Source organism: Gymnoscopelus microlampas (assembly GCF_963454915.1).
Source record: "Gymnoscopelus microlampas genome assembly, chromosome: 4".
NCBI lineage: Eukaryota > Metazoa > Chordata > Actinopteri > Myctophiformes > Myctophidae > Gymnoscopelus > Gymnoscopelus microlampas.
Genome location: NC_139941.1, coordinates 55,988,339 through 56,000,892, shown reverse-complemented (window position 1 = coordinate 56,000,892; position 12,554 = coordinate 55,988,339). Strand labels below are relative to the sequence as shown.

Here is a 12,554-nt window from a genome sequence, read left to right as displayed (position 1 = left end):
GGCACCTATATTTTGACCCCAGCGTACTGCGCATCTCCATATATGGCCAGTTGGATCACTGGTGCAACGTAGCTGTGATGTAGCTGATCGGGCCTAGATGTGCCCAAACCTCTAGTTATTATAATTAATGTATGCAAATTACAAAGCCAGTAGGCGGGGCTCTAGACCGGATCTCAGCAATGAGCTGTAAATAGAAACCGTTCTCCCGCATATCCACCATTTGGTCGCCTGGTCGGCATTTGCATAGACTACCGGAACTTCCGGGAGAGGTGGGATGTCTGGCTGAGTATAACGTTAACATGTTGTTCGTCCTACAGGTGCTGTGCGCTTGATCTTCCTGGCTCCCAGCAGGGAGTGTAGGACTGGGTCTTCTGTAGGACTGGGTCTTCTGTAGGACTTGGTCTTCTGTAGGACTGGGTCTTCTGTAGGATTGGGTCTTCTGTAGGACTGGGTCTTCCTGTAGGACTTGGTCTTCTGTAGGACTGGGTCTTCTGTAGGACTGGGTATTCTGTAGGACTGGGTCTTCCTGTAGGACTGGGTCTTCTGTAGGACTTGGTCTTCTGTAGGACTTGGTCTTCTGTAGGACTGGTTCTTCCTGTAGGACTGGGTCTTCTGTAGGACTTGGTCTTCTGTAGGACTTGGTCTTCTGTAGGACTGGTTCTTCCTGTAGGACTGGTCTTGTTGTGTCTAGGACCTACCAGACACACACACACACACACACACACACACACACACACACACACACACACACACACACACACACACACACACACACACACACACTAGTGTAAACTCTTTGCTGCGACCAACAACAACACACAACCATGAGACACATCCACGTGGAGCTCGCCCGTAAGGAGGCTCCGGCGCTGGAGCTTCCGGAGCAGGAGGGGGACCTCCCTCCTCCCCCCACCTCCCCCACGCAGGGCCCGGACCCCCCGGGGGGGCCCAGGCCCTTCGGCCAGGAGGAGCTGCGCATCCAGAAGGTCTACCAGCTCTCCATCTTCTCCCAGATGGGAGGGGTCCGCCTGGGGCCCGCCGAGGCCCAGCCGAGGTCTCCCCGCCTGGGGCCCGCCGAGACCCAGCCGAGGCCCCCCCGCCTGGGGGTGAAGAGGGGTCTGGAAGAGCCCCCGCTGGCTCACAAGCGCCCCCACCTGGAGGACTCCAACGACGACGACGACGACGGGCTAGAGGGGGGGGTGCTGTGCGGGCCGGGCCCCCCTCCCACCCCCCCCACGCATTCTTCTTGCACACCGATGGAGCACAGGGATTCCGAGGGGGGGCTGTCCCCCAGGTCTCCGCCCCTCTCGCCGAGCCACACCCCCTCCCGGCGGCCCGCCCAGCACAACCACGACCGGCCCATCCCGGACACCTTCGCCCCGCTCTCGCCCAAATCGCCCCCCATGGTTGACCCGCACGGGGGGCCGCCCTGCTGCGACCCCCCCTCTCTGCTGCTGCAGGGGCCTCCGCCCAGGGCCGAGCCGCCGCCACCGCCCGGGGGCCCCCGTCCCGTCTTCTACTCCGCCCCTGGCAGTGAGAGCTGTGCCGGTGGCTTATCCCCAGGTAGGCCTGGCATCAGTTATTACATACTTACATATGAGTATTATTTGAAATAATCAGAATTATTTGAAATAATCAGAATTATTTGAAATAATCAGAATTATTTGAAATAATCAGAATTATTTGAAGTAATCGTCATAATCGTTTCCTTGTTGAAAAAGTCTCATACATTTTCCAAAAATAGCAAAAATAATAAATACAATTATTAAATATGTCAGTCAGTAATTTCTTTGTATACTTTTTGTCATATCTGCCCTGTGCAATTTTAGATTACGAAGCCTATAAGGCAAACAGAATTTATTATGTTCCAATGTTCAATGCCAAAAAACATCGTTCATCTCAATTATTTGTATGACAATTAATCGTCAACTTAAAGGAGTAGTTCACCCAAAAAAAAAACCTTATTATCTATCAATTACACACATCATGAAGCCTTGAATTAATGGAGAATGTTTTATTTTTGTCGCATTTCTGAGCCAATAAAAAAATCACATTATTAAAAACAAAAAAAGTCCATGAATTCAAGGCTTCGTGGGGTGTGTAATTGATTTATTTTGGGTGAACTACTCCTTTAAATGTTGTAATGGTAACACAAGCCCCTCTAACCCCCCCCCCCCCCCCCCAGGCTCCCCCGGTGGTCCGGCCAGTCCCACCAGCCCCCCAGGAGGACCCTTCTCCCCGCCGCACCACTCAGAGCTTCCAGAGCCCGGCGAGGCCACCGAGTGGGGGGCGGGGCTGGAGTCCTCCCCGCCGGAGCGCAGCGCCACCCAGACCTCCGCCGCCTCCTCGCCCTCCCCCCCCTCGCCCTCGCCCTCCCCCTCCTCCTCCTCTTGGCCCACCCCCTCCGGCAGCGGCCACGCCCCCTGCCCGGCCAAGAGGAGGCTGCTGTCCCCCAGCGATACGGGGGAGTCGTGTTCTGAGGACGAGGGTCCGTCCACGTCCAAGCGGAGCCGCGTGGCGCTGCTGACCCCCGGCCTGGGCCTGGCGTCCTGCCGCGGCACCGACGCCAAGGCCGCCCCCTTCTGGAACCACCTGCTGCCTGCGGCGCGAGACCACCGGGCCAAGGTTAGCACACGCACGCACGCACACACGCGCACATACACGCGCACACACACACACACACACACAAACCTTTTTTTTAAAGTGGATTAAATACATGGGGTGCACGTGCTCTCTGTGGCTTTATGGGCTAGGCCCCAGTGTCTACCATACAGATTGTATAAGTTATGCAAGGGATAATGCATGGGCAGGGTGATTATCCACCTCCACTCCGCATCGGTGGATAATCACCCTGTCGGGCTTTAAATTTCAATAATGACCACCTCCTCATACATTATCCCGCTTATTACACGGCTACTTAATAAATAAATATATAAATTGACCCACAAGTAACAACAAAACAAAGTATTTCCTTGCTTACGGCAATGAAAGTATTCCATAAGTGTTGGGCTGGAGAAGTTCGCTTGGGAAAACAAATGACAGTAGTCCATAAGGTAACTTATAGAATTTAAAACACACGTCCTTGGTCTGGTGACTGATATCGTCCAAATGTGAGAGGGGGCTGTGTTTTTTTCAATTACAAAAAATAAGAATTAAAATTATTGTTATTTAACTAAATTCCTGCCAATCACGCATAAATGCGATCTATTAAATAGCGCACTTGGCCACCAAGATCGCATAAATGCGTTCTATTGAAAAAAGTGAAAAAAAATTAAAAAAAAAAAAAAATTGACCCAAAGACCAAGGAGATATGATTTTTCGAAGATCTAGACTCCTATCCACTTCCTTGTTAACTCAAAACTTAAAAATTCTGTATCTCGGCTCCTGAGTACTTTTTTAATTTCAAAGAAAAATCTCTGGCAGAAAACAGCAAAAAATCTGAAATAATTAGGGCAGGCTAAGTGTTAAAAAAACATTATAATAATAATAAAATGAAAATAAGCAAATAATAGTAATAAATGAAAAAACACAGCCCCCTCACGCACAATATCAGTCACCAGAACCAAGGATGTGTGTTTTCAATGAATCTCACATGGTTAAAATGGAGGGGGGCGTGTCTGACCAAATGAATATCAAATGAATCAAGCAACTTAAAAACTCTAGGGGTCTAGGGTGCTCACTAGGGTCTAGGGTGCTCACTGGGGTCTGGGGTGCTCACTAGGGTCTAGGGTGCTCACAGCAGCCCGAGGCATGTCTGTCGAGAAGCGTTTCTCCATGCTGGCAAAAAGAAATAGCCAATCGGCCGAGTTTTCCAGAACGACCTCTCGACTGCAGTCATCGTTCAGTCAGCGTGACCATCTGAGCAGCCATCAGCTTGGTAAAGCTGACATTTGGCAATAGCCCCCCCTGTGTGGGATATGACAAATGTCTCTCCTTTAACCCACCTGGAACTGTGTCATTTTTAGATTTGAGCTAAAAAACATTATTTTACACTTTGGGCTATTCAAAAATAGCAGATCTAGCTTGTAGATCTGCTATTTTTGAAAAAACTTGAAAATGTGTGCAAATCTTTGAATAGATATATTTTTAAAGCGAACATTTTCAACTCAAATCTTTGCTTCTGGGGGTCCCTAGAACAAAGTATTTTGAGATGGGGGTCCGCGGCCAAATACGTCTACATTTTGGGGTCCTTGACATGAAAAAGATTGAGAACCACTGACATAGTAACATCAAAAACAGTTAGGAATTAGAAGACATTTTGTAGAATCGGCCTCAGGTCTTAATGGGTTAACATGAGATGGAACAATGAGAGGTAGACGTCACTGGTTGATCCTCAGGAAGCATTGGAGAATATAAAGAACATGTCACATGATAACATGTGACATAGCAGTAGGAAGTGAGAGAAAGGGGGAGGGTGGTGGGGGATGCCATCACCCCATGCTGGAACAGGCCTAGTAGCTCCAGAATGAAGCCCATTGAGGGGGCTGCCATTGTTCTGCCCCCCCATGGGCCACACACACACACACACACACACACACACACACACACATGGCTCTTTCTGGCCTCCCAGTGGTCAGATAAGGCCCATTGGCTTCCAGAATCACTTTTTTTATTTTTTACAAGGGCCTTCTATGGTTCTAAGGTTGGAGGGGGTTTAAAGGTGACAAAGGCCAGGGGGGGGGGGGGGGGGGGGGGGGGGGGGGGTTGTCACACGGTGGCACAGGGATCATTGTGAGACCCACGGGGGGTCCATCAGAGCACGGTGGGAGACAGTCACAGAGACAGGTAGAGAGAGAGAGAGAGAGAGGGGGAGACGGAGGAGAAGAAGAAGGCCCTCGCGTTACTTTTCTTTCACTCCGGACGAGGAAGACGGGAAATTCACGGCGTACGCCTTTAAAAAAAACACCCTAAACAAGCGATGTCCCCCGTGGTGGTGGTGAGCGGGTCGGACGACGAGGGTACGAGCCCCAGCTGACGTAGAGCCCCGTGCTCGGCGGGGGGGATGATGATGGCGGCGGCCCCGCCCGGCAGCGGTGAAGGGCTGGCGGCGGCCCCGTCTTGCGGCCAGAGCAGCGCGGGGTTAAACGCTGGCCGTGGGGTGGAGGAGGAGGACGATGAGTGGGTGACCTCTGTCGTGAGCAGCGGGCAGGACATGGGCAACGCGTGTGTGGGTGAGGCGTCGTCCAGCTCTCACCACCCAGTAAGTACTGGACACATAGCCACACCATGGCCCCATTTAGGCGTTTAGCGATTGTTCTTACTGGTAGGCGCGTTTCTGAAGTGTCCACTGCCCCTCCTCTTAGGTCGAGACACAGGCCGAGTAGACACATACGGTACCATTTTATCACTGAGCATTAGTGAGGACCAATTATATGAAGAGAGGTTGAACATGGGTGAAGTCGTCATTTAAGTAGGACTTGTTTTTGGGATCCAGAAACGGTGCCTCGCATCCAGTTTAAAACCCTGGTGCTAGCCTATAGGGCAGTGAAAGGAACAGCTCCTTCTTACCACCAGGCTATGGTCGATGCTTACACCCCTGCCCGACCACTTCGGTCTGCCACCAAAGGGCCTCGTCGCTCAGTGATCCTTCTGGCCGATCCACACGGTCACAGTTTTTTTTCTGTTCTGGCCCCACAGTGGTGGAATGAACTTCCCACTGATGTCAGGACAGCAGAGTCACTGCCCATCTTTCGCCGCAGGCTGAAAACCCACCTCTTCAGGAAACACTACCCTTCCTCTTCGCCTTGTCTACTTGTTGTTAACTAGTTGTACGAGCTCTTGTTTTATTATTGTATTGTTTTATTGGATCTTCTTTAGTCGATACACTTATTTGTTTTAGCTCATGCTCAGTTGATTTTCCTACTTGTCTCATCTGGTTAAGATAGTAGATAGCTGATATATTGCACTTTTACCTTAGCGCTAGGTATACTCTTAGTTGCTTGTTTTAGCAGGAAATGCACTTCAGACTTCTGGTGATTAGTAGTTTCGTTCCCTACCTATGTTGAATACACTTATTGTAAGTCTCTTTGGATAAAAGCGTCTGCTAAATGACTGTAATGTAATGTAATATAATGTAATGTGCCTCCAGCACGGCCGGCCAGGCACTCCAACGAACGCGACTGCTAGTGAGGGAAGCCGTCGGGGCCAGGGGGTGTGGTGACTGTTAAGCCAACTCTCCACCGCGAAGATATCGGCCCGTCTCTGCCGCCGCGGGAGGCGTTGGAAAGCGTCTCCTGCCGACAACCTGTTGTAGATATCGCCGTGCCGCCGGGTCGGGACTTTTAAGATACCGCCGATCAACGACCGAGCGGGTTCGGTCGTCTCCAGACCGGTAGAGCCGTGGATAGCCGGTGCGGTAGTGAAGAGGGGGGAGAGTTTAGCTTGTTTGGTTGTTTGGTCAGACAAATCAAAGCACCAGTAGAGAAACGGACGTTGCCGTGCCCCTTCCCTAGCCCCTGTAATCAGCGTTGCCTTGTGGGCTTATTATAAGCGACTTTGGGCTTTTTTTTCTGTAAAGTTGCTAGTAAAAATAGATGGTTGCGTTTTTTTGGGCTCTTTTCTGAAGTGTATTTGCTTATTTAGGCTTGTTTCCAAATGTTTTAATTGTTATTTAAACTAGTGGTTCTCAAATATTTTCATGAACATGTTGAGTGCCTCTGTGTTAGAATGTTTAAAAAATATTCCAAATATTCCACATTTTATTGCAAGAGTTTTTGAAAATAGCCGTTCTACAAGCTCACAACGTGTCGCGATGCGTTCAGTGAGTGAAAGTGCGCTGAGTCAAAGTAAAAATACTATAAAATATGCCTAAAAACGGAGAAAAATACCATAAACTAAAGACCGATTCACTAATGCATATAGGTTTAAAGTGCTTATGTGGCCTAAGGTGCTTCTTTTGGGCTTGTTTTCCTAAACCTGGTTGCTTTTTTCTCTCACAAAACACTGACTGTAATAATGTCAGGGGGTGTGGTGACCTTAGAGATCTGGGAGAGGTGGTGTGTGATGGTGTGATCTTAACCTTTTATTGTTGATCTTGTATTTGCAGAGTGCTACAGACTGCTCCCGCTCCGCCAGGAGGCTGAAGAGTGGGCTGAGACTGAAAAGGTACAAAGCTCAGCGTCAAAATGGCCGCCATGGAGTTTAAACAGAGTTTAAACACCATGGAGTTTAAACAGAGTATGGATTAAAGTTCTCAGTCGCCACTTTTATTATTATTTGGGGGAGTCCCAAGATGATTAGCTTAAAGCAGTGGTTCTCAACCTGGGGGTCGCGACCCCCAGGGGGGTCGCCAAATAATTTGGGGGGGTCGCCAGATTTTTTGGTGAATTTGAAAAAAAAAAAAGTTTTTTTTTTTTTTTTTTTTTTAACAAAATATTTTTTTATGTTATCATTAATTCATGTTTTATCAGTTCATTTACTCAATTTACCCACTTTTTGCAAACATGTTTTGAAAATAAACAATTATCAAAGAACCTATTATAATTAAATAACCTTCGCGCGCGCGAACGGGACCGTGCGCGTGCACGCGGGGGGTCGCGGGAAATAATATCATTATTTTGGGGGTCGCGGCCTGAAAAGGTTGAGAACCCCTGGCTTAAAGGAGGAGTTCACCCAAATAGTTACTTATTTTCTATCAATTACACACCCCATGAAGCCTTAAATTCTGGAGATTCCTTTTTGTTTTTGTCGCATTCCTGAGACAATAATTTGATGACCGGGTCATTGGTGGTCAGTAGAAGACTCAGTAGGAGACTCTTTGTCTCTTTGAGTCTCCTACCGGAGCCTCTGCCGGTCATCAAATAATTGAATTCTTCTTCTTGAATTCAAGGCTTCATGGGGTGTGTAATTGATAGAAAATACATAATTATTTGGGTGAACTGCACATTTATAAAGTTATATAAAGTGTAAAATAAAGTGTCATTGCACCGAACATAGGCTATCTGCAAAGCGCGACACGTTGTGAGCTTGCTTATGTAAGCCTATTTCCGGTTTATTAGTTTGTTTAAGAGTATTTGAAGTGGACATTGTTCAATGATCTCGGATAGTTCATGAAAGCAAACAATCTGCAATGTCTTCAACTGGTTGGTCAGCTTGTATGGCTACCAAACCAACATCATTTGTGATACTTGTTCATGAATAACTGCTAGTGTGTGTATGTGTGGGGGGCAGTACCTACTTGTCCTGCTTATAAAATGACCTCTCCTACTGTCCTGTGTTCCTCTCCAGTCGACAGCTCCGCAGTGGAAGACACGCCGAGTCCTGTCGCCCTTCACGCTCCAGCTGGCCCTCGTCCTCCTTCAGCAGGTCACTGCTGGGGAACTTTGAGGTACCGTTCTAATGGCTGTAGAACAGGGGTCTTCAACGTTTTCAGCCCAAGGACCCCCTAGCTGAGAGAGATGAAGCAGAGACCCCCTACTCTATATTGTATAAAATTGTGTTTCAGATTCAACTTTTTTTGTTGACGTTTACTGTTCTTTTTCCCTCGACACCTACACCTCTTTGCCAAAAATAGCCGATCTACAAGCTCACGCGAGGCGTTGTGAGCTTGTAGATCGGCTATTTTTGGCTAAAGTTCTCCTCAGAAAAGGGATGCTAGGGTTCAAGTGGTTAATGTAAAAAAAAAAATAATCCTATCACAAAGATTTGGCGGACTCCCTGTAGTAACTCTGAGGACCCCCTAGGGGTCCCGGACCCCCTGTTGAAGACCCCTGCTATAGAGCACCGAAGTCTTACATAATGTACACATCCTACGCATCCTTTCCCCCCATTCTGAATTCCCATATACGTGTTTAATATCGCGTCATATAAGAACTGCGTTCCAAAAAGAAGTGCTCTTTTAGTCACCCTTTTGTATAACTGTTGGTAGGGTGTTCCACATTTGGGAGGCATAGCAGTAGAACAAATTGCACCCCTTGTTTGTGTGACAAATCTGGGTTGAACAAGATCAGTGGAGCTCCCTCTGGTGTTGTACTTGTGAGCGACTTTAACGTTTTTGAAGTAATTTAGTTTGACAGGTACATGGGTATCTTAGTGGTGTAGTGTATCTTGTAGACCAGGCCCATTACAAGTTACTGCACTCTGTCCTCTACCCTAAGCCATCCAACCCTAGCAAAATGAGCATGGTTTAGATCAGTGGTTCTCAAACTTTTTCATGTCAATGACCCCAAATTGACACTTATTAGTCTGCGGACCCCCATTTGAAAAGATAAGCCAGGGACCCCTTATAAGAGAAGATTTTTTACGGCTCTAGCAGTGATTCTCAATCATTGTAATTTAAGGACCCCCCCAGTTTGACACGCATTAGGCTACGGACCCCCATTTAATGGCATTTCTATGTCTGGGACCCCAATTCATATTGTAAAATCAATGTTAATTTAACTCTGAGAGAACGGGTCCATTTGGTTCCAACTCTGAGAGTGTACAAAACCATTTGTACACTCTCAGAGTTACAGACCCATAAGGGTCCATTTGGTTCCTATAAATCATTTAGCTGGGATTTCTGGAGCCTTGTTTTTAAGGCCTTTGTGGTGCTATGGTACCATGAGGTGCATGCATAGGCCTAGTCGAAGTGACATTGGCCGCGTTTCCCAAACGAATTTGAGCTCCTGCGTAGCCTAGAAGCTGCGTAGGTGCCTCCACGCATCTGCGCAGTAGCAACCCCGCTGCGCACTATCTTCGTTAGTAGCAGCTGTGTGTGCCCAACGTCTCATCTAAATTGGCTTCAGTAGACACCATCTTCGTAGGTTCCGTTTCGTCTGTGCTAAAACTACATTCGTGAGACAGCATGCACGTGAAGAGATCCTGGACGTAGCCTACGTAAAGCCTACGTCAACTACGTAGTGCTATCCTACTATAGTTTAAACACCCTTTGCATACATATATCTATATATACAGGATTTTGCAAAAATACTAAGATAAAGTCGCACCTTTATCTAACTTACCTTTATATGAATTGGACACTTACATTTTTATAGGTACATTCTGTAATGTATTAAAATGCATTTTTTTAAGGTGACATTTCAATGATCTTAAATAAACACTGCGGCCATTGTTCGCCGTTCAAAAAAATTCAGAGGATAGAGGGGGCGTCCCCCTGCATGATTGACAGCTTAACGCGTAACGGGCAACGCCTCCCCAAAAAAACAGACATATATACAACAAACACACTGCGACATGCCGTGTCGATAGCTTGCAGATCTGTTATTTTGGGTAGGGCGAGCGGCTGCAGTGCTTCGTCCTCTATGCATGAACCCGAAGTTTACAAATCGTACTCTCACGGATAATCCGATCATCTAATAAAAATATTAAGCACATGCCAAGTTAACTAAAGGTATATAAATGATGCTGAGCTAAATATGTTTCCTTAATTTCGAAGTTTTATAGTTAAACGTTATGATGAAAGTGCAGCTCGGCGAGCGCAACAGCTCGCCATGTTTATGAATGGTTAAAACATCTTTTGAAAATAGCAGATCTACAAGCTCACAACGTGTCACAAGCTTGTAGATCTGCTATTTTCAAAAGATGTTTTAACCATTCATAAACATGGCGAGCTGTTGCGCTCGCCGTCACTTTGTGAGAGGAACTGCACTTTCATCATAACGTTTAACTATAAAACTTCAAAATTAAGGAAACATATTTAGCTCAGCATCATTTATATACCTTTAGTTAACTTGGCATGTGCTTAATATTTTTATTAGATGATCGGATCATCCGTGAGAGTACGATTTGTAAACTTCGGGTTCATGCATAGAGGACGAAGCACTGCAGCCGCTCGCCCTACCCAAAAGAACAGATCTGCAAGCTATCGACACGGCATGTCGCATATATATATATATATATATATATATATATATATATATATATATATATATATATATATATATATATATATATATATATATATATATACATACATACACACACACGTGTGTGTGTGCGTGTGTGTGTGTGTGTGAGTCGGTCTTTTCATAGATTTCATAGAACGATGGGTGTTACAGGCGGCCCAGGGCGCTCGTTACAAAATGCTTCGTAGGACAGTACTCCCCTCCTACTGTGGGCGGGGAGTATGCTGCGCGCATTCTGTCTCACGAATGTACTTTTACCACACACGCAGCCAGTTTAGATGGCACGCAGGGGCACAACCACCTGCTACTAATGAGGGTAGAGCGTAGGTTTGGCCGAGTCCCAGCTGTGTAGGAGACGCTTGCGCAAGCTGCGTACGGCCACGCATGACCTGAAATCTACGTGCCTGCTATGGTACTGCGAAGCATGTGACGTCACACGTTAGACCCGTCGTCGGACCTGCGACGATGCTCTACGCACGAGCTCTTTGGGAAACCCGGCCATTGTATGAGTGCTACTGTTAGAGTCCTCAAAGTATTCCTACTGACCAGAGAGGAGATCCTGTACACAAATATTGTTCTTTGGTTGACTTTTTTGATTACCTTAGTTGCCATTTTTTCACTGGAAATATTTCCCTCTAAGTTACCTAGTAACAGTGGAACTCCATCACAAGGTGCTTTAATGTGCAGGCCTGGAGAGTCTGGAATTATGAACAACTGTTTTCCAGACCTGCTAAAGTGTCTGATATTTGGGAGTTTTGCTCATTCCGATGCACTAGTCCAAAGCCAGGGTGCACTCACTGCACTTAAGACACTATGGGGACAGAAACTAGCTCTATAGGTCCTGTATCCCGTGGCAAAAATGATACATAATAAACTACATACATTCTGGAAAGGTTAAAAATCAGCTTCAATCAACTTTAGGTTGATATACTAATCTGAGGAGAAAACTGGATGTGGACATACAGAAGGACACAAAGACAGACAGAACGACAGAGATTATTTTATAGTTGGATTATGGTAGGAAACATAAAGTTGACATTGCACCAAAATATAAATAAATGAATTGAAAAGAAACTAAAAACATGCTTTTCTATCAAAACCTGAAAAATTGCCCACATATGACCTCTAGTGGTTGGTTGTGAGAACTGCCTGGATGTCAGCTTTCAATCTGGGAAACATTTCTAGTTCCAGCAAAGAGCTGCAGAGTTTAATTATTACAATTAGTGAAGTTATGTAATGGTTTAATTGTACTTACGTTAGACCAGGAGACTTGGGGGAGGGGGAATGGGTCGTTGATTGTTTTTCCAATCAGTTCACTTTATCTATAGAGTACATTTAAAACAACAGCGTTGAACCAAAGTTCTGTACACTTTGTGAAAATACTGTTAGTTAGATACTGTGTCGTTGCAGCATGGTAGAGAGACACTGTTGGTTAAAGAACACAAAGTCTCACTAGTAGATACTGTAGGCCAGGGGTGATGCAACTTTGATGATATAGAGGGCCACTATGTTTCCACACTCACTCCAGAGGGACACATTGCATATACTGTTGGGCATTCTATGTCACACAAAAGTAGCAAAAATAGCCGATCTACAAGCTCAAAGCGCGTCGCAGTGCGTTTTTGCTGTTTTTGCTATTTTTGAATTTGAATCCTGAAAACGAGATGAGGTTTCTTCCAGCCGACAGAGACGATATGTGTTTTAGGTGAT

The 12,554-nt window shown here is 46.4% G+C and overlaps 1 protein-coding gene across 1 annotated transcript in view; it reads left to right on the top strand.

The window, feature by feature from the left end:
- Positions 1 to 824: 824 nt before the first annotated feature.
- atosb (atos homolog b) overlaps positions 825 to 12,554 on the top strand; it is a gene marked incomplete at its 5' end in the record, with an annotated part of 18,135 nt that continues 6,405 nt past the window's right edge. The window contains 4 exon segments of the mRNA XM_084054901.1: positions 825 to 1,563; positions 2,186 to 2,625; positions 7,046 to 7,104; positions 8,227 to 8,326. Of these exon segments, the coding sequence (XP_083911027.1) occupies positions 825 to 1,563; positions 2,186 to 2,625; positions 7,046 to 7,104; positions 8,227 to 8,326 (1,338 nt within the window).